Below are 26,072 nucleotides of genomic sequence, written 5' to 3' on the forward strand. Positions count from 1 at the left end.
TGCTGTTGCCTGATCCATAACAAGTTAGTCATGCAGCCCTCATTTTCCTTTTCTATGATTTGGAAATAACAATACCAGGATGGCTGGAATGTTGTGTTAAAAAGAAAAGCACAGGCCCAAAATGGACCCTTAGACTGAGTCCCCAAACCGCGTAATCTTTTTTTTTTATAAATTAATTTTTTATTGGTGTTCAATTTACCAACATACAGAATAACACCCAGTGCTCATCCTGTCAAGTGCTCCCCTCAGTGCCCGCCACCCATTTCACCCCCACCCCCCGCCCTCCTCCCCTCCCACCACCCCTAGTTCGTTTCCCAGAGTTAGGAGTCTTTATGTTCTGTCTCCCTTTCTGATATTTCCCACACATTTCTTCTCCCTTCCCTTATATTCCCTTTCACTATTATTTATATTCCCCAAATGAATGAGAACATACACTGTTTGTCCTTCTCCGATTGACTTACTTCACTCAGCATAATACCCTCCAATTCCATCCATGTGGAAGCAAATGGTGGGTATTTGTCGTTTCTAATGGCTGAGGAATATTCCATTGTATACATAGACCACATCTTCTTTATCCATTCATCTTTCGATGGACACCGAGGCTCCTTCCACAGTTTGGCTATTGTGGACATTGCTGCTAGAAACATCGGGGTGCAGGTGTCCCGGCGATTCATTGCATCTGAATCTTTGGGGTAAATCCCCAACAGTGCAATTGCTGGGTCGTAGGGCAGGTCTATTTTTAACTCTGAGGAACCTCCACACAGTTTTCCAGAGTGGCTGCACCAGTTCACATTCCCACCAACAGTGCAAGAGGGTTCCCTTTTCTCCGCATCCTCTCCAACATTTGTGGTTTCCTGCCTTGTTAATGTTCCCCATTCTCACTGGTGTGAGGTGGTATCTCATTGTGGTTTTGATTTGTATTTCCCTGATGGCAAGTGATGCGGAGCATTGTCTCATGTGCGTGTTGGCCATGTCCATGTCTTCCTCTGTGAGATTTCTCTTCATGTCTTTTGCCCATTTCATGATTGGATTGTTTGTTTCTTTGGTGTTGAGTTTAATAAGTTCTTTATAGATTTTGGAAACTAGCCCTTTATCTGATACGTCATTTGCAAGTATCTTCTCCCATTCTGTAGGTTGTCTTAGTTTTGTTGACTGTATCCTTTGCTGTGCAAAAGCTTCTTATCTTGATGAAGTCCCAATAGTTCATTTTTGCTTTTGTTTCTTTTGCCTTCGTGGATGTATCTTGCAAGAAGTTACTGTGGCCGAGTTCAAAAAGGGTGTTGCCTGTGTTCTCCTCTAGGATTTTGATGGACTCTTGTCTCACATTTAGATCTTTCATCCATTTTGAGCTCATCTTTGTGTATGGTGCAAGAGATGGTCTAGTTTCATTCTTCTGCATGTGGATGTCCAATTTTCCCAGCACCATTTATTGAAGAGACTGTCTTTCTTCCAGTGGATAGTCTTTCCTCCTTTATCGAATATTAGTTGACCATAAAGTTCAGGGTCCACTTCTGGGTTCTCTATTCTGTTCCATTGATCTATGTGTCCGTTTTTGTGCCAGTACCACACTGTCTTGATGACCACAGCTTTGTAGTACAACCTGAAATCTGGCATTGTGATGCCCCCAGCTATGGTTTTCTTTTTTAAAATTCCCCTGGCTATTCGGGGTCTTTTCTGATTCCACACAAATCTTAAAATAATTTGTTCTAACTCTCTGAAGAAAGTCCATGGTATTTTGATAGGGATTGCATTAAACGTGTAAGTTGCTCTGGGTAACATTGACATTTTCACAATATTAATTCTGCCAATCCATGAGCATGGAATAGTTTTCCATCTCTTTGTGTCTTCCTCAATTTCTTTCAGAAGTGTTCTGTAGTTTTTAGGGTATAGATCCTTTACCTCTTTGGTTAGGTTTATTCCTAGGTATCTTATGCTTTTGGGTGCAATTGTAAATGGGATTGACTCCTTAATTTCTCTTTCTTCAGTCTCATTGTTAGTGTATAGAAATGCCACTGATTTCTGGGCATTGATTTTGTATCCTGCCACGCTACCAAATTGCTGTATGAGTTCTAGCAATCTTGGGGTGGAGGCTTTTGGGTTTTCTATGTAGAGTATCATGTCATCGGCGAAGAGGGAGAGCAAACCACATAATCTAATTGCAGTTTCAACCTCTCCCAGAAATGTAGTCTTAACCAGTTAGGAATATGTCACCAATGAGTTGGCCACAGGGTCCTTCTCCATACACCTGAGGAAAATGAGACCCTTTGCCTTCCTCACTATGGAAAAATGGTCTGAATAATCCTTTCCTTTAGCTAATAACTTTCTTACCCTACCCTCATATCTATAAAAATCTTCCATTTTGCAAAACTCCTCAGAGTTCTTTATTTGCTAGATGAAACACTGCCCAATTAATGAATTTTATTTTATTTTATTTTTATTTATTCATGAGAGATACAGAGAGAGGCAGAGACACAAACAGAGGGAGAAGCAGGCAGCAGACTACCTGCTGAGCAGGGAGCCCAATTCAGGACTTGATCCCAGGTCCCCAGGATCATGACCTGAGCTAAAGGCAGACACCCAACCACTGAGCCACCCAGGTACCCCATGAATCTTTTTTTTTTTAAATGCCAATTAGGTCTTCAAAATTTACTTGGTTGAATTTTTTAAACAGTGGTGAGAATTAAATGAGATGTTAACATTAAGCACTTAACATAGTATTTGACACACAGTAAATGTTCAGTAAACATTTACTCTTAACAATTAATACTGGTAATTAACTATGCTTCCTCTATTTCTCTGACTAAAAGTTGGGCAAACCACAGAGCTCCAAATATTTTGGGATGTAAGAGATGGCACTGAAAGACCAACTCAGATGGCTCTCAGGGGGCAAAACAAATTTATAAATTGAAGCTGAAGTCAGAAGAGACTTCAGGAGTTTTATTACAAAAACAATGTTGGAGAGGAAAAATTTCCCTCTAACCATCTTAGTTTTATTGGCCCTGTAAATTAGACTGAAAAAGACAGATTAGCAAGTGAAAACAAACAAGTTTATTAACATATGCATCACATAGACACATGGGTGTACTCAATTATTAATAACTCAAAGGAGTGGTTAGAACTTGGGCTTATATCATGTTAAGAAACAAAATTCAACTGAGTATATTTTATTCTATTTTTTATTTGACGGAAAGAGAGAGAGCAGAGGCAGAGGGAGAAGCAGGCTCCCTGCTGAGCAAGAAGCCTGATGCAGGGTTCAATGCTAGGACCTTGGAACCATGAACCGAGCCGAAGGCAGATGCTTAACCAACTGGCCACGCAGGTGCCCCTCAACTGAGTACATTTTAAAGACATTACTGGCTTTATTTAATGATTCATGAATCAGGCATAGTCAGTCTAAAAGAAAGGAGCTCCAAGAAGCTACACAAAATGAAAGACTTTTTAGGCAGATGGGAGCAGGAACTAGGAAAACACTAAACAAAAAGCAGACTGGTGATATTAAGGTCATTTTCCTTTAGGCAATTCCTGATTGATTCCATTTATGGGAAAGCCAAAACTGTAAGGTTTGATGATGTGGGGCCTAACATAAGTGACTCCATTTAGGGCCTGTCAGTCTTGTTTGTGTAACAACGGCACTTTACCAAAAAAGGAATACCCTTTGGAGAAGTGACAAGACAAGGAAAAAGGACTTTTGAGTTTCTAGGGCAGCAAGTTGTGGGAAGGTAAAAATGTATAAGAGGATTAATAAAAACAAGGTTTAGTTAGTAAAGTTTGTTTTGTAGATTCCTCTGGTGCCCTCTCTGGGTTGTTAAGGATCTAGAGTTCTTCTGTTCATCCCTTATAAGGGGGAGCGGGGACACATATACAAAGTAATGTCCTGCTTTTAGGTAAATAGGGGGAGGGTAGAGGGCTTTTCCTGCTGCTTTTATCTGCTGCTTCTCAATTACCTTCAGTTCAAAATAATCCTTATGCTACAGTGGCATATTTTGGGGTGGCATGTTCTGCCATTCAACACTCAACATCGGACACGTGGGTGGCTCGGTGGTTGAACGTCTGCCTTTGGCTCAGGTCCTAGGATCAGGTCCGAGTCCCACATCAGTCTCCCTGCATGGAGCCTGGTTCTCCCTCTGCATTTGTCTCTTCCTCTCTCTGTGTGTCTCATGAATAAATAAATAAAATATTTAAATCTAAAGGTTTTTATGGGCTTATTGGTGGGCTGTTTTTTGTTGTTGTTGTTGTTGTTGTTTTTAAAGATTTTGCTTATTTATTCATGAGCAAGAGAGAGGCAGAGATGCAGGCCGAGGGAGAAGCAGGCTCCATGCAGGGAGCCTGACGTGGGACTCGATCCCAGGTCTCCAGGATCAGGCCCTGGGCTGAAGGCAGCACTAAACCTCTGAGCTACCCGGGCTGCCCTGGTGGGCTGTTTTAATCTGAGTAACCACTCTGTACCTGTCATCCAATCAGGCTTTTGTCATCTACCTATCACATGGGAAAGGGTGGAGGGCTCATTCCAGAGTAAGGTAAAATCCTTTTTTTTTTTTTTAAAGATTTATTTATTTATGATAGACATAGAGAGAGAGAGAGAGGCAGAGACACAGGAGGAGGGAGAAGCAGGCCCATGCTGGGAGCCTGACGTGGGACTCGATCCCGGGACTCCAGGATCGTGCCCTGGACCAAAGGCAGACGCTAAACCGCTGAGCCACCCAGGGATCCCCAGGTAAAATCCTTTTAAGGGTGGTTTCCTCTTGGGTGGTGGTGGTGGGGGTATTGCTCCTGCCTTTCTTCCAACTATCCTTCATTACAAGGAGTATTCTTTTTTTTTAGATTTTATTTATTTATTCATGAAAGAAAAAAAGAGAGGTAGAGACACAAGCAGAGGGAGAAGCAGGCTCCCTGTGGGAGCCCAATGTAAGACTCGATCCCAGGACCCCAGGACCACACCTGAACCGAAGGCATACGCTCAACCACTGAGCCACCCAGGTATCCCACAAGGAGTATCTTTTGTTACAATATTTGGTTTTGACCCAAGTTACTGAAATACCTCCAGAGCAATAAAGATAAAAGGAGTGTCTTGTTATTTGTAACAAGCCCTTTTCAACCACATTTGAATTTAAGTTAATAAAGTGACTTTTGGAAAGCCATTAAAGGTAGGGACTGGTTGCCTAGGAAACAACTGTGATTCCAGGGTAGGAACTTTAAGCACCACCCCAAGGGGAAAAAGGAGGTGCAGATTGAGTTCAATCACCAGTGGACAAATATTTAATCAATCATGCCTATGTAATGAAGTTTCTATTTAAAAAGCAAATATAAAAAAATAAAAAATAAAAAGCAAATATAAAAACAACAACAACAACAACAAAACCCTAACCAGAGGAGTTTGGAGAATTTATGGGTTGCCTAAGTACATCCAAGTGCTGGGAGGGTGGTACAAATGGGGAGGACATGGAAGCTCTGTGCCCCTTCCCCATACCTTGCTCTATGCATCTCTTCCATATTGCTGTGCCTGAGTTGTATCCTTTTATAAAAATCAGTGTTAAAAATTCAACTGAGTAAATATAAAATATATATATATATATATATATATATATATATATATATATATATATTTTTTTTTTAGGTAAACTCTGCCCAACATGGGGCTTAAACTCACAACTCTGAGATCAAGACTCACATACTCCACTGACTGAGCCAGCCGGGCACCGTTCAATTGAGTAAACTTAAGAGTTACTTGGCTTTATACAATAATTTTTGAATCAGGGAACATAAGCCCTAGCAAACAAGTGAGCTCCAAGGAGCGATACCAAGATGGAAGGTTTTTTAGGCAGGTGGAGAGTAGGACAGGAAGCTGGAAGAGGATTATTTCAGGTAAGACTACCTTCTTATAAGTGAAGTCCTCGGGTCTTAGGCAGATTACCTCACGAGTGCTGACCATGAAGTTCCAAAGGCAGCAACTGCAGTAAGGTGAGGTATTAAGTCTTGGTAGAGTTTTAGCAAAAGTGCCTCCGTTTTAGACCTTGTGTCTCTTTTTAACACCAGTAATATAGTAAACTGTTTTCCTGGGTTCTGTCAGCTATTCTAGCAAATTACTGAACCTGAGGAGGGGTCATGGAGGCCTCCAATTTGTAGCCAGTTGGCAGAAGCACAGGTGACAACCTAGACTTGATTTTCTCCTGTTAATTTGTCATGTCAATTTGATTCTTTGTCGAGCTAGGTCAGAGGAAATTCTTTCTCCCTGACATAATCTTTGGGAGTCCCAAAAGAGAACACCCCAGTCTTCCTCCCTAGCACCCAAGAGTCTACCATATTGTCCTTTGCAAGGGCAGGACACTCCACAACACAGGACTGAACTCATCACTGCCCAAGCAACATCATCCAATAGAATTTTCTGTGATGATCCAAATGTCCCTGTGCTGTCTAGTATGGCAGCCACTAAATACACGTGACAATTGAGCACTTCAAATATAGCCAGTTGTAACAAGAAACTTTTTTATTTTTATTAATTTAAATCTGTTTTTAAAAACCCACAGGCCCAAAATGGCTTCACTTAGGCCGAGTTTCCAAACCCAAGCCTTAATAACTATTCTAATTGCAGCTTCAACCTTCCCCAGAAACGTAGTCTTAATGGGTTAAGCAAGAATTTTCCCATCAGTGCGAATGAGTCTTAACACATGGGCCCTCTCCCTGCCCTAAAGGAGGATGAGACCCCTTGCTTTCCCCACTAAGGCAAAGTGGCCTGAACAATTCTTTTGCTAATAGCTTTGTTGCTCACCCTCTTTCTATAAAAGCCTTCCATTTTGTAAATCTCCTGGCATTCCCCTCTATTTGCTAGATAAGATGCTTCCTGATTCATGAATTGTTTAATAAAGACAATTAGATCTTCAACATTTACTTGGTTAAATTTTGTTTTCTAATAAACCTAAGTAGCCACATGTAATTAGTGGCTATCATATTGGACAGAACAACTTTAGAACTATTCCACTTAGTTCCTATGTTAAATCTGAAGGTCATATCTTGTTCGTAGTTCATTTGAAAGGCAGTGACACCCATTTGAAACTCAAGAATAATCCATCTCTGCCAGGCCTGATGTATCAGGTTATCAGCTCCACCTACTTCTGGAATATTTAATGTGACTTACAGGCATAGGAAAGACAGTGTATCAAACTAGTTTCCATCAATAAAGACCATAATAATATCTTAATCATCCATAAAATCACACATGATGGCAAAAGGAAAATATAGTCTTTAGTACTTGTACATAGTATATCTTATCTCAGAGATAAGGAACAAAAAGTACCTTATATTTCTTCCCAGAGGCCTGCCTAGAGCAGGCACTAAGAGACTTCTCCACTCCATTATTCTAGCAGATCCAGCCCAATCCTAAATTATCCCAGCTCTGGGGACACCTTAAGGAATCTATTAACTTTGGTTGTAAAAGGATTTTCCACATATACATGTTTCCTACTTCCAAGCAACCTTTCTTGTAAAGATGGTTTAGCACATAGAAACAGAATGCACTGCCTCCTGAGATGAGGTCTAGAGAAATACAGCCAGTCCCAGCCAGGTCATCCTTGCCTCAAAAAATTCTACATCTTGCAGGTTTTCAGTAAAGCAAGGTATTTTGTTGCCCTATCTTAGAATGATGTAGTCCAGAATTCCCTATACAGTACAATTCAGAATACAGCTCCTAAAGCCCTTAGCATATTAGTTTAGAGGTAATTGTTGTTGTTGAAGATTTTATTTATTTATTCATGAGAGACACAGACAGAGGCAAAGAGAGGCAGAGGGAGAAGCAGGTCTCCAGGATCACGCCCTTGGCTGAAGGTGGCGCTAAACAGCTGAGCCACCCAGGCTGCCCTATAGGTAATGGTTTACACATCTGCCTCCTAGCTAGACTTTTGTATCTATGTATTCATCCAATAAGTAGATGCATGTGTTTACTCTGAGCCACATTGAGCCACACCCTGTTGTAGGTGCTGGCATTAAAGCAGAGAACAAAACAGACAAAGCCCCTGTGAACCTTAAGTTCTAGTGGGGGTGGGGATCTGCTACTAAATGAGTAAACAAAAAGGCACAATAATTTCAGAGTGGTGACAAGTGTTATGAAGAAAATAAAATAGAGTGGTGTGATAGAGGACTGGAGGTCTCTTTTTTTTTTTTTTTTTTTAAAAAGCTTTTATTTATTCATGACAGAGACAGAGACAGAGACAGAGAGAGACCTGATCCTGGGACTTCGGGATCATGCCCTGAGCTGAAGGCAGATGCTCAACGGCTGAACCACCTAGGCATCCCACTGCAGGTCTCTTTTAGACTCTGTGGTCAGGAGAGACCTCAGAAGAGGGGAGGTTTGAGCTGAGCTTGGAATCTAAAGTTGCCAGCTCTGCAAAGGGACAACGAGCCTAGGGTGGCAGCAGATAGAAAGTCTACGTTTACCATTAGAGCAGGCTAATCTCTTCCCTTTTGATAATGGGATTCTTAGGGCCTAACATAACGCTAGGCTTTGAATAGGTATATAATAAGAGTCGATTTTAGCACAAATGTACTAAATGTTTATTGGAATTATCTTGGTTAATCCTCACAACAAGATACAAACAAGTCAAGGGAAGAAAATTAAGAGAAACAAAGTAACTTACCCAGGGGCATGTAGTAGGTATGTGGCAAAACCAAGATTACCCTTAAGCCAAGACTTCTGACCCCCAGAAACTATGCTTCTAATTAACCACTGAGTCTCACTGAGCTCCAGCATCTGAAAGGCTTTCTAAAACTATAGTTTTTTGCATCAAGCCAAACCAACTAAATTAGAATCTCAGAGGTTGGCGATTAGAAACCTGAATTTTTAATAGGCCCTCTAGATGATTTTTATGCACACTTGAAGCTGAGAACCACTGTGCTCTGTTGAAAAAATGAAGTACTCTACTATTTGTACTACTTTGCCCCAAATCTTGCAAATTCCCAGGCCCCTAAACTCTATAGATGCCCATTCTCTTAAACTTTGAGCCCTTATAATCAGGTCAACTTAACACTGTGTTACAAGAAAGAAATCTTAGAGTCTAAGACCTGCAAGAGGGATAAGGAAAAACACTTTGACAAACCCCTCCCCACCAGCATTCTCCCACCCACCCTCCACTACACTTTGATTTTAACCTAACTGACCTGTAACTCCAGGAACGTTAGGACTTGTTTACCAGTTCAGCTAAGCCCTGGAGCCACTCTCAAGATTTGGCCCCTCTGCTGAGCAAGCCTAAAGTACGCTCAGGACCTAAGAGATAAGCCAGCCACCCCACACCCCATTCCTGCAACCTAAAGCAGGTGGGTCCTTATAGGTTAATCCTTCAGCTGCCCCTCCTGAGGGAAGGGGAGGCAGGGATCCTCGGAACAGGGATACCTGGGATTGAGCATGTCTTTCCTGGGAACTAGGTTGGGAGATCCCCAGAGCAGAGGAACTGCATCTTGACATAGGTCGCTAAGGTTTAGGATTGCCAGAGAAAATACTGGATGCCCACTTATGTCTCAAATATTGCAGGGAGTGTCCTTTTTTTTTTTTTTTTTTTTAAGCGTTGTTTACCTGAAGTTCAACTTTAGGTATGCCGTTTTTTAATTTGCAAGATGTGGCCGTCTACTTGGGGTGCAGGCCCCCCAGCCCCTTTGTAAGAGGCATTCAGTCCTTCGGCGTCACGTAACAAGACACACCAGGAGGAGGGCGCCGTACGGGGAAGCCCCGAGAGTGTGAGCGCGCAGGGGTGCTTCTGTCACTGACGGAACGCAGGGCAGAGGGAGGCCCCGCAGGAGACCCGGCTCTAGCGGCACCGCCGTCTCGCTCGCGGTGCCCCAGACGCGTGCGCAGGACTCGCGTCCTCTCGGGCTCCGCGCCCGCCCCGTTCTCCGGGCCTGTGCCGGGTCAGCTGGTGCTGGCGTCAGCGGAGGGATGGGCCGGCTCAGCTCGACCCGGCAGGGCTTGTTTACTATGGCTGATGACCTGGAGCAACAGTGAGTTAATCCTGTGTCTTTCTCTTCCTCTCTCTCTCTGGGCCATGACCCCGGGACTGTCGGTGACCGAGGAGCAGTTGTAAACACCTTCCCGCCTTCCCTTTTCCAGGTCGGCGTCGGGGGGGCCGGGGGGGGGGCTTCGCTTTTGCCCAGAAGAGGCGGCGGCGGGGCTGGGGAGCGGCGGTCGACGCGCCTGCCTGCGGCCCCGGGGCTCTGCCTGGCCGCTGTGGCTTCGCGGCCGCTCCCCGGTCCGCGGCCGCTGTTCGAAGAGGTTAGGCTTGGTGGTGACGGCCGGTGCCCCGCGGCAGCCCGTGGGACGGGGCGCGGGGGGGAGAGCAGTCGGTGCTCGTAGAGGTCTGCCCCGGGACGCGGCCGGCGTGCGGAGGGGCCGAGGCGCCGGGCGGGATTGCCCGGAGTGAGGGGCTCGCGAGTGCCTGGGGCGCTCGCCCGCCGAGACACTGGGTCGCTCTCGACCCTAGGTGATAACGTTTTTAAATCCTCGCAAGATCCCTAATGCTGTGGTTTCAGAATTCCACCTTTGGGGATTTGTTTTCACCGTCTCAAGGGCGTCGGGTTTGGGATGCCACCTGTAGGTGGTACGACTAGCCGTCCGCAGCCGCAGAGAAGCAAGGAAAAGTTGCTTGCTCCAGAAGAATGACTCAGCTCCCAGCCAAGCCTTGATTTCACCACGACAGGGCCTTGCCTGTATCCCGCGTTCCTGCTCTTCAGAGCTGCAGGACTGGCAGCTTGCAAAACGGATTAGCTTTATGACCATAATAGCTTCCTGGGCTTGAAGGAACTGCCCAGGAAGAGTTTTGCTTCCTAAAGATGACCTCTCCGAAAGCAAATTTACAACGGCTGCAATGACTTGGGGAAACACAGGTTAGAGCTAGTAGAGATGCAGGCAGTTCAGCTCCTTCTTACAGATGAAGAAGCCGGCTCGTAAAAGTTAGAGGAGACTTGCGCCAATCACCGAGGTCCACAGCAGGCTCTGACCCAACACAGAACCCCTTTTGCCTCACCTACCACTGGGATAGAAGCCCCCTAGAGGGAAGAGACCACTCTGGCCAGGCTAAGTTCACAGCTGAGCAGCTTCTCTGCCCCTTGCCTCAGTTTCCCACCCTAGCCCTCACCTCCCCAATAGCACTGAGTAGATGTAGTGTGGCAGGGACTATTTCCAGTGCTTTAGCTGTAACATTTTTTTTTTTAAAGATTTTATTTATTTATTCACAAGAAACAGAGAGAAGCAGAGACATAGGTGGAAGGAGAAGCAGGCTCCCTATGGGGAGCCTGATATGGGACTCAACCCCAGGACTCCATGATCATGCCCTGAGCCAAAGGCAGATGCTCAACCACTGAGCCACCCAGAGGTCCCCTAGCTGTAACATTTTTGGGGAAGAGAGGCAAACTAAAGCTCCTCCCTGAGGCATATCTGCCAAGCAGCCCACAGTGCTGTTGCATTGTATGGCATTTCTCCCAAATACTGCTTTGAGCAGGTACAAGGCAAGGTGGAGTCCACATGTCACGGGCTCACTTGTCACAGTCTCTGATGTAGAGAGAAAGTTGGTCTCTTAAGACTGCCAAAATTCTGCAGTCTTGGTACCCACGCTTCAAGCCTACCGTAAGGAATTCCAGTAGAGTATCAAAAGGGTTGAGAGTCACTGGATTGATTGTGATGAGAACTCTTATCTGGCTGAAGTCACTAATATACCACTCTCAGCTGCAACCTCAGGATTTCTTTCTTTTTTTTTTTTTTTTTTAAGATTTTATTTATTTATTTGATACCCAGAGAAAGAGCACAAGCAGGGGGTGGGAGTAGGAAGAGTAGAGGGAGAAGCAAGCAGAGACTCCCCAACAAGCAGAGAGTCCACTGTGGGGCTAGACCCCAGGACCCTGGGATCATGACCTGAGTTGAAGGCAGACACTTAACCAACTGAGCCACACAGGTTCCCCAACCCCAGGATTTCTTGCAAGCCTCTCTAGTCGTCAAAACGTTGAATGAATATAAACAGCTTATGACTTAGCTGGAGGAAAAGAACATTTACTGGGAGGTTATCTTATGCTAGGCATTATTCTGTATGTTTTAGGGGCATAAACTTATTTAATCTTTTTTTATAAACCATATGAAATAGATACTATTAGTATCTTTCTCTTAAAGATGAGGAAATTGACACAGAGAGGCTAAGTAAGGTGCCTAGAGTCACATTCCTGGTAAGTAGCAGTGTCAGGATTGGAACTCTGGCTTTCTTCTTTATTTCACACTTCCTTTCAGAAAACAGAAATAGCATGAAAATGTGGTTATATACTGTTAAGTTTGAAAAGCTGAGGCTGGGGCTGGCTGGTTCTAGTCTATAGAGCATGTGACTCTTGATGGCAGGGCCATGAGTTTGAGCCCCACACTACTGAGTATAGAGATTATCTAAAAATAAGTAATCAATAAATGAACTTTTAAAGTAATTCTCCAAAAAAGAAAAAAAAGAAAAAACTGCAGCTGGAGCTTCCAGAGGAAGGGTACAGAGAAACCTAGATTTGAGGTGTGGGCTCTAGTTCTGCTGCTTTTTCTAACTAGCCACGTGACCTCCTTGGGCATCAGTTTCCTCGTCTCTGAAATAGGCTGGACTAGATGATTCCTAAGGAACTGCCCTAATCTAAAATCCTGTGCTTCAAATGCTGTATCAGGATGTCCAGTGTGTGGCAAGAGGAATCAGTAATGGTTCCTCTCATTCCCCCCACAGAATGCCCCTGCCTGACTATACTAATATTCACAGACCCTTCCTGTAGCTGGTGGTATCCATCCTGTAATGCCCTTCATTCAGGCAGAGTTCAAGAAAATAGAAATATCATATACAACAGAAAATAATAAACTCATTCAGCATCCTAGGCACCTTTTGAGGTCCCTTACATATCTAGATGATCAAAGGCCAATCATTTATCAGGCCGAAGCCATTCTGCTTATAAATGTGATAGTGTGATACAGAACCAGAGGGTCACCCTCACCCTTCAACCCAATGCTTTCAACCTCTACCCTGAAATCTTAAGTTTTCTTGGAAATAAAGGAGATAGCAGGTTGGGTTGTCATTTTACTGCATGCCATTGGAGGTGGGGACATATTTTATACACATTTTATAATCTGAAAAACAAGGCTAGAGGCAATCTGGCAAAGCAATCACAACAGGACTTGAACCCAGGTCTCCTGCCTCCTTCTCCCTTTCTGTCTCATCTCATTGTTCCAGGCTGGACCGATTGATTTTCTGAGAGCCCAGCTGGGCACTGACCCTGCTCTGTACTTCCAGGGGCTTGGAAGGACACACACAAACCCCAAGGTTCTGCCAAGAAGGCAGGTGGCATGGGAATTTGTCCTACCCTAAAGGAACAGCCAGTCCTGGGAATGGCAAAAGATAAAGATAACTGAAACATTAGTTAATAGTTGTTTCTTTTTCCCCTTGTGATCTTGAACATTATGATAACCAGTAACAAAGGGGAGTTATAAAGCCCAGATGAGATAATAAATGTGAAAGAGCTTTGCAAACTGTGAAGTGTTATATACATGGTGTCCTGAGTATCTCTTGAGACAAAGGGCATGTTGTTAATAGCCGTTTGTTGGAGAAGAGTAGTCTATGCCGCAGCAGGGAATTGCTGACTGCCTTAGCCGCAGGCCTCCTGAACCTGGAAACACCCTGATTACTCTTGTAACTGTCAGCAAGGCTGAGGGCATCAATGTTGCCGATGGGTATCACTGTGTTTCTTTGTCCCAGGCCTCAGGGCTGGCTGAGTAGCTGGCTGCCTGCTTGGCGCCCCACTTCCATGTCTCAGCTGAAGAATGTGGAAGCCAGGATCCTCCAGTGTAAGTAGAAGGGATGGCTTATCCCACCTCCATCAGGAGGTCCAAAGATACAGGATCTCTCCAGGGCCTGCCTGCTACACTGAGCCCACTGATTCCTGATTAACGGTGCTTAGGGTTGAGGGAAAATATGTCAGTGATTTGAGAAGGGATTTGCACAGAGGACACCATATTGTATGATTATGGTTTCTCTACAGCTCCTTCCGTCTCCATTATGCTAGTTCCTGGCACATCCCACAACTTCACTTCAAACCCAACACCAGCTATCAACACACACACATATCTACACATTCTCTTTCCCTCCTTTTTTCTCCCCCATTCCTCCCTTCTTCCTTTTTTTTTTTTAATTTTTTTAAAAATTTATTTATGATAGTCACACAGAGAGAGAGAGAGAGAGAGAGGCAGAGACACAGGCAGAGGGAGAAGCAGGCTCCATGCACCGGGAGCCCGATGTGGGATTCGATCCCGGGTCTCCAGGATCGCGCCCTGGGCCAAAGGCAGGCACCAAACCGCTGCACCACCCAGGGATCCCTCCTCCCTTCTTCCTTTTCTCCCTCTCTTCTTCCAAACACATAAGTATTTCTCAGATTTACCACCTTGCAACTTGAGGACCAGCAGCAGTCCTATATTCTCTAATATTGCTATCCATGTATTCCATCCAGTTAGGCCCACCACTTACCTGGTTACTACAGTTAGTTTGGGATTCCCACAGACCCACTCTCTTGGGCAGTAGTATGTTGGGGCAGGGCATCCTGTGATTGACAGCAGCCACAGGCTCAAACAAGACCCATGGGCCGCATCTGCCCATATCTCCCCGCCCTGCACCCACTGCCCAGTCATGGAAACCCTCTGTTCCCATGGGCCTGAGTGGCACAGCTGCAGAACAGCCACAGCTTTGAAGCCTCCTCCCAGGATCCAGGCAACTTCCCAGCCCCCCAGCTGCCCTGTCACGTGACAGTTATCATGCCAGCAGAGTAAGCACTGCACACCATCAGTCTCCAAGAGGAATAAGCCTGTGGCTCAGTCCATACCCATCACCCCTCCACCGGGCTCAGCTCCAGTCGGAAGCTACCCTCCCAGACACCCCCAGTGAGGATGCTTCTGTCCATCTTTTGAGTTCCAAGCACACACAGTACTGGAGTGGTAGATGCAGGAGCTCTATAAGGCCAATGGGGTCACTACAACATGGGCCCAAAGGAACCTGGACATAATTTGAAGGAATAAGATGGCCCCTCTAATTACCTAGAGACTAGATGGCCTACAGATCATGCTTAGATTTGATCTCTTAGAGCATGTGATCAGAGGGTTGTGAAAGGAAAGAAATGAGGAAGGTTTGGCAACAGAGTGGAGAAGCTGAAGCACACATGACAGCAGTCAGAAAACAGTCTTCTTGTTCTGCCCTGTGTTCCCCTCTCCCCAGGCCTCCAGAACAAGTTCCTGGCCCGATATGTTTCCCTCCCAAATCAGAACAAGATCTGGACGGTAACGGTGAGTCCGGAGCTGAGAGATCGCACCCCCCTGGTGATGGTGCATGGCTTCGGGGGTGGCGTAGGCCTCTGGATCCTCAATATGGATTCACTGAGTGCCCGCCGCACACTGCACACCTTTGATCTACTTGGCTTTGGGCGAAGCTCAAGGCCAACGTTCCCGAGGGACCCTGAAGGGGCCGAGGACGAGTTTGTGACATCAATAGAAACGTGGCGGGAGACCATGGGGATCCCCAGTATGATCCTCCTGGGGCATAGTTTGGGAGGATTCCTGGCCACCTCTTACTCTATCAAGTACCCTGAAAGGTAAGGAAAAGTCACACCTCCTGCTCATGACCTAACTCCTTGTCCCACTTGGAACCTTACAATATTAGTTTCCAATGGTTCTCTTCTTCCAGGGCAAGTTAAGGGCCATGGTACCTCCAAGAACATACAACTTGTCTTTTCCTTTTTCCTCCTTTAGAGTTAAACACCTCATCCTGGTGGATCCCTGGGGGTTTCCTCTTCGACCGACTGACCCCAGTGAGATCCGTGCACCCCCAACCTGGTTCAAGGCTGTGGTGTCTGTCCTAGGGCGTTCCAATCCACTGGCTGTTCTTCGAGTAGCTGGGCCCTGGGGTGAGTAGCCTGCAGATAAAGAAACTATCTCCTTAAACCAAGGTTGTCCCATTCTAGAAGCCTCACTGCATCTAGATTCCCACTGTGCTCACTTGTGCCCACTGGCCCATGAGAAGTGGGAATAGGCCTCACATTGTTTTTTAAAACTCTTAATCTGGACATGATCTCTTTGTCTACAGTTTCAGAAGGTTCTTTTTTTCTTCATCCACACGCAAAAAGCTTTCCTATACGGGGAACAGATGGAGCAGAACTACTATTCTGTGTCTTGGCTAGAGAGAGAGAAAAAGGGGCCATCAAGTGACTCTTCCTCTGCTGAGTTCTTAGGCTGCAATGTTTATGGCAACCCGTTGGTGATTCAGCATGGTACCCACCATCAGATCCCATGGTACCCACCGCAGATCCTCCTGTAGGTGCTGGAGCCTCCAACATAACCCACAGTGGCAGGCAAGCCCCTCTAAACCATACCCTATTCCAGTTAGGTATTATATCTTTACCACTTAGGAGCTGTCAGCAAACTCTGGGCAAGGGAAGGGAAGGAAGTCAGGGGGAGCCAGCCAGAGTAAGTAAAATTAGTAGGTCTCAGCATATTGAATTTAAATAAATTATTTAAAAAAAAAATTAGTAGGTCTCAGCCTTCTGACCTCATATTGCCAATACTCTTACTTTCGAGGGGGGAGTGGCTTTTTTTTTTAAGATTTTTTTTTTTTAAGATTTTATTTATTTATTCATGAGAGATACAGAGAGAGAGAGAGAGAGGCAGAGACACAGGGAGAGGGAGAAGCAGGCTCCATGCAGGGAGCCTGATGTGGGATTTGATCCCGGGTCTCCAGGATCACACCCTGGGCTGAGGGCAGTGCTAAACCGCTGAGCCACCAGAGCTGCCCCGGGGAGTGACTTTTAATCTGATGAAGTAAAAAGCAGATTCCTTCTATAGAAAAGATTGGTGATCTCCTATCCTGTAACAATTACTTATGTATACATAGTGCTGTTCAGTAGCCAATTATTACAAAGCTAATTACTAATGGTTGAATAAGTATTATCTCTTGAGGCCCTTCAAAAGAAACAGAATGACTCTGGATAAAAGAGGGAAAATGAGGATTTGAGTAGAAGGTAGGAGTTTGGGACGAAAGGAAGGTTATCAAGACACACAGGTGCCAAAGAAGAATAAATGATCAGAGAGCTGACCTCAGACATTCCAGCACTGTGGACTCCAGCACGCCCTCTGTGGTCCCTTCCCAGGGATAAGCTCTGGTGTGATTACTCTCCCCTTTTCTGGAATTGTGTCTGGCCAGGTTCATGCAGGGGCCTCAGAACCAGTGTGGTTGAGAAGCTGGCTGGCAGCCATGGAGGAGGGTCAGGGCCTAGGGGATCCTGGCTGTACCTCCCTCTCACATCTTGATCCTCATGCACAGAGAGAAGACCAAGAGAGAGATCAGAAGTTGACCATTAGGCCCAATTTTTAGTCTGTTTTGGGTGCCCTCCTGCTTGTGTGTGTGTGCTCTAGGGGAAAGGGAAGGGAACAGATTGCTCTAAAACGGCCCAAGTCTGAGATGCCAGAGTTAAATTTACCTCTCCACTCGTATTCTATTATAGGGCTGAACCTGAGAGGGTGCTTGGCAGATAGTCTAGTTCCATCTGATACCTTCAGAAGATTGAAAGGCCTTAAGGGTCTCCGGGCTCCTGGCTGACTTAGTCCATAGAGCATGCAACTCTTGATTTCGGGGTTGTGAGGTTGAGCCCCACATCAAGTGTAGAGATGACTTTAAAAAGAAAAAAAAAAATCCCTAAGGATCTCAAAGAGAAAGAACATAGCTCAGACTATAAAAGAAAAGCATCTCAGCCATGGACTTTTTTTTTTTTTTTTTTAGATTTTTATTTATTTATTTGAGAGAGAGTGTGCACAAGCAGTGGGGGAGGCACACAAGTACTCCCACTGAGCACAGAGCCCCCAGTGCAGGGCCAATCCCACAACTCTGAGATTAGGACCCAAGCTGAAATAAAGAGTCAAAAATCAGATAGATGCCTTGGACACCAGGGTGGCTCAGCGGTTGAGCGTCTGTCTTTGGCTTAGGGCATGATCCTGGGGTCCTGGGATAGAGCCCCACATCGGGCTCCCTGCTGGGAGCTTGCTTCTCCCTCTGCCTGTGTCTCTGCCTCTCTTTCTGTGTCTCTCATGAATAAATAAATAAAATCTTAAAAAAAAAAAAGATGTCCAACTGACAGCCGCCCAGGCCCTCCTCAGCCATGGACTCTTACAAGGCTTGAGATCCTGGGAGGAAAAGTGCTTGGGACTTCATTGGGCTGAAAATAAGCTGGTTCCATTGGACTATCTACCTTCTTTGGCAACCAGCTGACTCTCACTGTAGTCGTCTGGGGCTTCCCAACAGCTCACACAGTCTGGCTGCCACTATAAAGTTAAACATGCAGAGCAAACAAACCCCTGGAGAAATAACATGTGGTTCAAGTTGTTCAAACATACATAAGCACACCGCCATCAACCTTGCTCCCCAAACTAGCCACTCCCATGTTTTTCTCTCCACTCCCAGGGCCTGGCCTGGTACAGCGATTCCGGCCGGACTTCAAGCGCAAGTTTGCAGACTTCTTTGAAGATGATACTATATCTGAGTATATCTACCATTGCAACGCACAGAATCCCAGGTGAGGGTGGCTCCTGGAGCCAGCTTGGAGTGGAAGGGTTTGGAGATGTAACTCCAGAACCGTCCCAAGATCATTCTCTGCTGTATTTCTTCTTGCACAAAGCTCTCATTCAATTAGGGAAATACAGGCACTAGCAGCCTCAATTATTTCCAGAGACCTCCCTAGGGAGTGGCACAAAAGGATGGAGAAGATAATAGATTGCTTCAACATACTGCCCATCTCTAGAGGAAGACTCTTACTCTTCCCTAGAGATAGGTACTTAGCCTGACAGGCAAGAGTCTGGAAAACATTTTAAAAGTTTTTTTTTAACTGAAAAAGTAATATGAATATGGTATTTTTTAAAAGGCAGGAAAAAAAAAGTCTTCCCCATCCCAGCCTGTAGTTCCCAAATTTCCTTGCTATTTCCAGTCCAAGATATGATGTGACATTGCTTTAGAGAACTTCTTTGCACATCTTCCTTTACACACACACAATTTTATCTATACAATACCTTACTACAAATAGAACTGCTGTAGTATGCATTTTAAAATTTAATTATGTGTACCTTGAAATACTATTTTTTAAATTTTTATTTATTTATTTATTTATTTGATAGAGAAAGAGAGTACACAGATAGGCAGAGCAGCAGGCAGAGGGAGAAGAAGCAGGCCCCCCACTGAGCAGAGAGCATGTGGGGCTTGATCCCAAGACCCTGGGATCATGACCTGAGCTAAAGACAGACGCTTAACCTACTGAGCCACCAAGACACACCAGGTGCACCTTGAAATACTTAATGGTGGGATAGGAATCTCTTCCACACCTTATGGACATTTTGAGGTGTCCCCAGAATCTTGAGAAGTTTCCATGACTATTCACACAGCAGGCCCCACAAACCTGCTGCAGTCTTGGCAACTGAAAGCCAGGGCACAGTCAGGAAGGTAATCTTCCTCCCAGGCAGCGCCCTAGGAATGACTGATATAGGAGCCTAGGTTGGTGGCACTGCCTCTGTGGAAGCCTCACCCAGCTTGCTGTGAGGCATCTGGGGGAAGCCAGGGTCACTGGAGCAGAGGCACTGCACCACCTCATTCCAGGCCTGCCCAGGTCACCCGTGGTGAGCCCAAAGCTGTGAAGATGGTGGAGTGGTTACATTCCAGCAATGCTGTCTGAGTATTAGCCCACACCCAGCCGGCTTTGGGACAGTGTGGGAACTGTCTGTCCAACATTCCGCATGAGCTCAGCTGTTTGAAGTGCCCTGCTTCAGCAGCCGTATTGAGACTCAGCTCAGCAGTCAAATCAGGTAGCCCCCGACTTCCTGCTCTTGACCCCCCTCTCAGTCCCCACTGGGCTCAGTGCCAGTCCATACCCACTCAAGGCCCAACCCCAGCTCTCTGCTCAGAACTTTACCCAGTCCCAGACCTAGTTGTGTGTAATGAATGGCCTCCCAATCTCAGCCTCAGAATATATAATCCTGCAACTCCTTCGTGTCCTGGGGGAAGTAGAGGTGACATCAGTGATATCTACCCTCTCCCTGCAATACCATCACTTAATTTTATAACTGCCCAGATGTTTGTGAGTTGTAGCCCTGACATACTCACCTTAACTCTTATCAGTTCCTTGGAAAACATGAAATCTGGCTAGGGAAAAATAGTTGAGGGTTACATACTTTGCTTTACCTAATTTTAGGGGCCTTGTCCATATTTTCATTTTCCCCAGTGAAGAAATAAAGAGGATATAATTCTCCAACTTGTAAATTTAAAAAAAAAAAAAAAATGGAAGTGTATTCTGGTTGTATGACTTACTAAGAAAACAGCCAGGATTTGAATTCCCGTCTCTCTGACTCCAGAGTCCATAATTTTCCACCATGCTGTTATGTCTCAGGGAAGAACTCTGTTTCTGGTGGCCTGTGCAGAACTCAGGCTTGTCTTCATGCTGGGGGTACAAAGGAGACTGGGATACAATACCCAAACAGGCTGGGCCTGGTAGGCAGCAGTCTCCTGAACCTTCCTGCCTCCTGCAAAAGCTGCAGAGCAGCCCAGAAGGCCAGCTTCCATCCCAACCTTGCAGATCCCTCACACTACTTCTCAGCTCTGCCTAAGGAAATGGCCAGGGAGCAAAGTAAATTAAATTGGCCTTGCTTCTCACATAGTAAGTACAGCTCCCCCTGGGTCCTCACAAGACTGGTGTCTCATTCCAGAGTCTTGTCAGGAAGCTCCTGGCACTGCTGTCTCGTATTTGCTCTTCACGGCACCCCTCACATGAGCCCCTCACCCCTCTCTTCCACCCCCAGCAAGCCAAGCTCCTAGTCTGTTTACTATCTTTTTTGTAATTCTTGAGAAATCCAAGTTAAATAATGAATCATATAATTTGCTATTAATTATTTATTAAAGGATTTATTTATTTTAGAGAAAGAGCATGAGTGGAAAGGGCAGAGGGAGAGGGTCTCAAACAGACTCACACTGAGCGCAGAGCCTGACACAGGGCTGGATCCCAGGACCCTGAAATCATGACCTAGCCGAAACCACAAGTTGGACGCCCAACTGACTGAGCCACTCAGGCACCTATTTATTTATTTACTTACTTACTTACTTACTTACTTACTTATTGATAATTAGCTACTTAAATGCCCACTTCCTCAAAGTGTAAGATAATTGTAAGCTTTATGAGGGCCGGCACCACCTCTGTCTTTCTCATGTCTCCACACATGGCCCAGGGCATGACATGTGAATATTTGTTGAGTAAATAAATGTTAACCTGTTGCATCTTGGACAGTTGTCGGCGTCAGCGGTTTATCCAAGTATGTCCCTGACTATCTCCTGTGCTGGGAGGTCTCCACAGCCTCAGACCTGTCTCCTCATCTTCCCAATATTTAACGAGCCTGGTCCAGGATTCTAAGAGGAATACATACATGGTCAAGTGTACCGTTCCAGCCGTGTCGTATTGACACTGGGTGCTGCAGGGTTTATTCTGCTCACTGCCTGCCTCATCATGTTTTGCTCCTCCAGTGGTGAGACAGCTTTCAAAGCCATGATGGAGTCCTTCGGCTGGGCACGGCGCCCCATGTTGGAGCGAATTCACTTGATTCGAAAAGATGTGCCCATCACCATGATCTATGGGGCCAACACCTGGATAGATACCAGCACAGGGAAGAAAGTAAAGATGCAGCGACCGGATTCCTACGTCCGAGACATGGTATGTCAGCCAAGCAAGGAGAGCAGGACTGAGGTAGAAGTGTTGTGTGTTGAATGCGAGCACACAGTGAACTTTGGGTGCAGATGAACCTTGGGGTGGAGAAGGGTAAGCAAATAGGAGAAAGAGGAATGGACAGATTCAGATAGTGCAGTGGATTTGAAAGAGATGACTCTTCAATACTGTAATGAAGGGTTTCTCATTTCCATACAGTCCAGGTCAGCCAAATGACAGGTTCTTGTTCAGTAACTAGATACGGGTGCTGCCACTCCCAACCCGTATCCCACCCAAAACCAGCGCCATGAACAGTAGAGCAAACAGTAGAGGCTGCCATTAAGTCTTCCCACCACTACCTTCCCTTTTTCTTATCCCATTCCTCATTTGCTAATGAGTGTGCTTAATTAGTCTGGGTGTCATCTATGGGCCCTGGTTAAGCAGACCTGGGGATGAAATGAGTAGATGGCAGTGGGGCTGGCATTGAAGGAGGTACAGTGAAGAGCCAGAGGAGAACAAGAATGGGACTCTGGGATTCATTGATTACCCCCACACACAGGAAAGTGCCAAAATTCTAGGAGGAAGGTGGACCATTGTTTGTTTGTTTGTTTGTTTCTTTCTTTCTTTCTTTCTTTCTTTCTTTCTTTCTTTCTTTCTTTTTTAAAATTTATTTTTTGGAGAGAGAGTGTGTGTGTGAGTGTGTGTGAGGGCGGTGAGGGGGGTGGTGGAGGGAGAGAAACTCAAGCAGACTCTGTGCTAAACATGGAGCCTGATACGGGGCTCGATCTCATGACCCTGAGATCATGACCTGAGCTGAAATCAAGAGTCCGGTGCTCAACTGACTGAGCCTCCCAGGTATACTGTGGACTGTTGTTTCTGATAAGTGCTCATAGATGATGGCCAAGCAGGTCTAAAGGGGGAAGAAATGGTGTGCCATCTTTCCAGGGCTGGGAATAAAGATCCTTCCCACCCACTGTGGGTTCCTCCTCTCTCCACAGGAGATTGAAGGTGCTTCACATCATGTCTATGCAGACCAGCCACACATCTTCAATTCTGTGGTGGAAGAGATCTGTGACTCAGTTGACTGAGCTGCTGTCCCTAGAGGAAGAGGAGAAAGCCAGAGTTGCTCTCGCCTCCCTGTCCGCTTACTCGCCCCCGTGTCCTTTCCTCACCAACTAACATGTGCCAGCCAGGCAGTCTTGGGCTGTCCCCAGGCCAGGATCACAGTGAAAAGGAGCACTCCTGAGCCCATGCTAAGGGTTGGAGGCAGAAGCCACATGAGGCCTTGAGCACTCCACCCCAGGGAAGAACATAAAGGGTTGCATAGTGCCACCCATTCTCTCCATGCCAAGTGTCACCCAGATGGTGGTTGTGAAGGTATTGCACCGAGCCACCTTCCCTCCCTGTGCCAAAGGGAGGGCAGCCTCTTCCCCTGGGCAAAGGACTCCCGGCAGTCTTTTCCAACTCTGGAGTGTTTGTGGGGGTAGGTTCCAAGCAAAAGCATCCTCCCCCATCACCTCCTAGCCTCCATTCCATGCCAGTTTTGTCCAGAATCTGGTTGGGAGCTAACTACCAACTAACTACTAACTTCTTAACTACCAAGAGCAGGTTGAGGGGCACCCTTGAGCTGTGGAGTCCCTCCCATGACCTAAGTAAGAAGTCCTATCCAAAGGCCTCATTAATTGATGAGGACCAGCCCAGGGCAGGAGACAGCTAGCCCACAGTGATAGAGCTCTGCTCTGGGAAAACTAAGCCTAGAACCCAGGTCTGCTGACACCCAGTACTCACTTCTGCTAAAGTTCATGCCAGGCACCATTGCCATGAGGCTGGTCCTGGTCACTGGCCAAGGGTAAGCCCATCCCTATCCCACATTCCAGCCCCATTGTGCAGGGGTGCTGTTACCCTGCCCTGTGTCTCAGCCCTGGCTGCCAAAGCTGGGGACACTCAAGTGCTTCCTTCCCTGCCCTTTCATCCTCCCAGTTGGGAGGCCTCTTGGCCTTCCTCTCTCTGTGCCTTGGGCCCTAAAGCCCCACCTGTAGTAGAGAGCAAAGGTGGCCCCTGGTGGAGAGATAAGGGAAAGACTGTCTGGATTCCCTGTTCCTACTAGTATCAGGGTTTTTCTACCTGTCCCCCAGGCTGTGGCCCACCATGAGCCCCTGCCCATGGTCCAGTGGAGAGCCTCAAGCCAGCAATTCCCTGTCCTCATCAGCCACAGGATGGTTCTCACTGCCTGGCCCTCTATCCCTGCCATCTGTCCCATGGTCTTCAGCTCATCCTGCCCCCAATTTACCTGTCATGTCTCCTACAGGCTGGTTCCAGGTGCTGCTCTGAGGTTCTGGGCAGTGGGCTGGGCCTGGCCCCAGAAGCAGGGCAGCTCCTGTCTGCTCCTTGAGTTTTGTAAAGCCAACCCTTTCACCAGAATAGTATTAACTCCTGGTGCTTTGTACTACTGGTCCAGCTGCCTTGGGCTCCTTTTCTATATTAATAAAGAAATGAGCAAAAACTGGTGGCAGTGATGTTTGATAGAGCCGGGTGGTGCCTGAGTCAGAGAAGGGGGCCAGAGAGGTTACACCCCACCCCTCTCCTGTTCAATGTAGCATTTCCCTGAGTCAGCACAGGCTGTGTCAGCCAAGCCCCTCATAGGATGGACAAGGAGTGTGGATGGGCCAAGCCCCAAATCCTAGGAGGAGAACTAGGGAACACCAGGTACTCCCCAATGCCATTAAGTAGCCCCGTCTTCCAAAGTGTACTCCACCTGGGCCTACACCTGGACTGTTCAACAGCCTGTTCTACCACCTACTCATCCTCTAGATCTCAGCTCAAATATTCCTTATGCGAGGAAGCTTCCCGCTGACCTCCCACACTAGGCTTGGACTCCCTCTTCTGTTTCTGTGGTGTACCCAACTGCTTCTTTGTAAGATTGATGAGCTTGTCACTTGTTTAATGTCTGCCTTGCCTCCCTAGACCAGAAGCCACTTAAGGAAAAGGAGCACATCTGGCACCTAGTTAATGTTCAATAAATGTTTGTTTTGACTGAGCCAAGAGAAGTGAGATATGCCAAGTGCTCAAAAATGTGTTCAAATCATTGCCAACAGTGCCTTCTGTGTGCTGGCTGACTCCAGCCAGGCTCAGAATTCTTTGCTCCAAACAGCACATCATCCTACTCTTATCATAAGGAATGCATGAGGGAATGAACGAATCAACGAGTGAATGAATGAATGGAACTCCTGGGTATGTGATTATAATCACACATGGTGTCTTTGTGACTGAAGATTGCTCGATGGCCAACCCCTGGCCATCCCCCTTTGAACCTACGAGGAGGACAAAGCAGGTGTGTAGAGCTTACGGTAAGCCAAGCACGAGGGCTGCAATAATGAAGAAGCCTGGTGCCAGCCTTCGTGGGACATCACACTTGGACTTGGAGAGACACGATTATTATGTGAATCAATACAAAACTGCAACTGAAAAGGGCCACCCAGAGAGGTAGGAAGGCCTTAGAAGGTGAGGAGCCCTGCTGAGCCTGGAGGCAAGGCAGTGAGGTAGGGAGGAGGAAGGAGCCTCTGGAGAGAGCAGAGGCCAGTTAGCAGGGATGATGCCTGAGGTGAGGCTGGGATGGGTAGGGATCTGGGTCCTCCAGCCTCCAGAAGAATGTTGTGCTCATCCTAAGAGCAACAGAAAGAACTGGAGTGAGGGTCAGGGTGGAGTAGGAAGGGTGACAATCTAATTTGTGACTTGAGCCAGCCACCCTGGCTGCTCTATGGAGTATGGGAGAGGGGTGGCCCCTGTGGGAGAATTTAAGGCTACTGCAGTGCTCCAAGCCAGAGAGGCTGGTAGCTTGCACTTGGCATATGCCTAGTGGACACACAAGAGGAGAAAAGCTGCAAGAAACGCTTAGGAAAAATCAAAAGGACTTGAGGTGAACACTGAATGATGCTACATAAGCTGCCCATGTCATGAGGAATGCATGAGTAAATGAATGAATGAATGAATGGATGGATGGATGGATGGATGGAATCCTGGGTATAGATTCCTGGGCCGTAATCCCCAGAGGTTGATTCAGTGTATCTGGATGGAGTCTAGCCATGACATCCTCATTTAAACAAACACATCTGCTCAGAGAGTCTGATGCCTCCTGCGTGCAGGCACTGATGTAAGGGAACCTATGTCTCTGACGCTAAGTCCAGAAGGCCCTATGTGGAGAGAGAGCTTACGGTGCCTGAGAGTTCCCATTTTCTGCTTGCTCCAGAACCACTTCTCTTTGGGAACCTGCATAACGTGCTGATCTAATTTTCTCAAACCCAACACAATGCAAGACCACATGCAAGAAG

At 46.4% G+C, this 26,072-nt stretch overlaps 1 protein-coding gene and 1 long non-coding RNA gene across 4 annotated transcripts; both read left to right on the forward strand.

Annotated features, from left to right (window-relative positions):
• The first annotated feature begins 1,668 nt into the window (after positions 1-1,668).
• Positions 1,669-7,700, forward strand: LOC125755653 (uncharacterized). The gene is made up of 3 exons (XR_007412652.1): positions 1,669-4,714; positions 4,822-4,977; positions 5,615-7,700. It is a non-coding gene; the product is annotated as an uncharacterized LOC125755653 (long non-coding RNA).
• A 2,127-nt stretch (positions 7,701-9,827) lies between these two features.
• On the forward strand, positions 9,828-24,781 carry ABHD4 (abhydrolase domain containing 4, N-acyl phospholipase B). Of its 3 annotated transcripts, none has more exons than XM_025444113.3 (7): positions 9,833-9,981; positions 13,737-13,825; positions 15,243-15,615; positions 15,773-15,927; positions 18,474-18,585; positions 21,567-21,753; positions 22,743-24,781. In XM_025444113.3, exons 1-7 carry the CDS (start codon positions 9,920-9,922, stop codon positions 22,830-22,832), a joined length of 1,068 nt encoding a protein of 355 aa, XP_025299898.1. In that variant the 5' UTR covers positions 9,833-9,919; the 3' UTR covers positions 22,833-24,781. The 3 variants fall into 3 exon arrangements, with proteins under 3 accessions (XP_048969533.1, XP_025299898.1, XP_025299899.1); XM_025444114.3 differs by lacking the exon at positions 9,833-9,981 and adding an exon at positions 10,030-10,090; XM_049113576.1 differs by lacking the exons at positions 21,567-21,753; positions 22,743-24,781 and adding an exon at positions 16,147-16,371 and having other exon boundaries at positions 9,828-9,981.
• Positions 24,782-26,072: the final 1,291 nt, after the last annotated feature.

Source organism: Canis lupus, chromosome 8 (genome assembly GCF_003254725.2).
Source record: "Canis lupus dingo isolate Sandy chromosome 8, ASM325472v2, whole genome shotgun sequence".
Classification (NCBI taxonomy): domain Eukaryota; kingdom Metazoa; phylum Chordata; class Mammalia; order Carnivora; family Canidae; genus Canis; species Canis lupus.

Coding starts and splice junctions, on each gene's coding strand:
- ABHD4 (XM_025444113.3), top strand. CDS start 9,920: ATGGGCCGGCTCAGCTCGACCCGGCAGGGCTTGTTTACTATGGCTGAT. Junction 13,826..15,242: donor GGAAGCCAGGATCCTCCAGT/GTAAGTAGAAGG, acceptor CCCTCTCCCCAG/GCCTCCAGAACAAGTTCCTG. Junction 21,754..22,742: donor ATTCCTACGTCCGAGACATG/GTATGTCAGCCA, acceptor CTCTCTCCACAG/GAGATTGAAGGTGCTTCACA.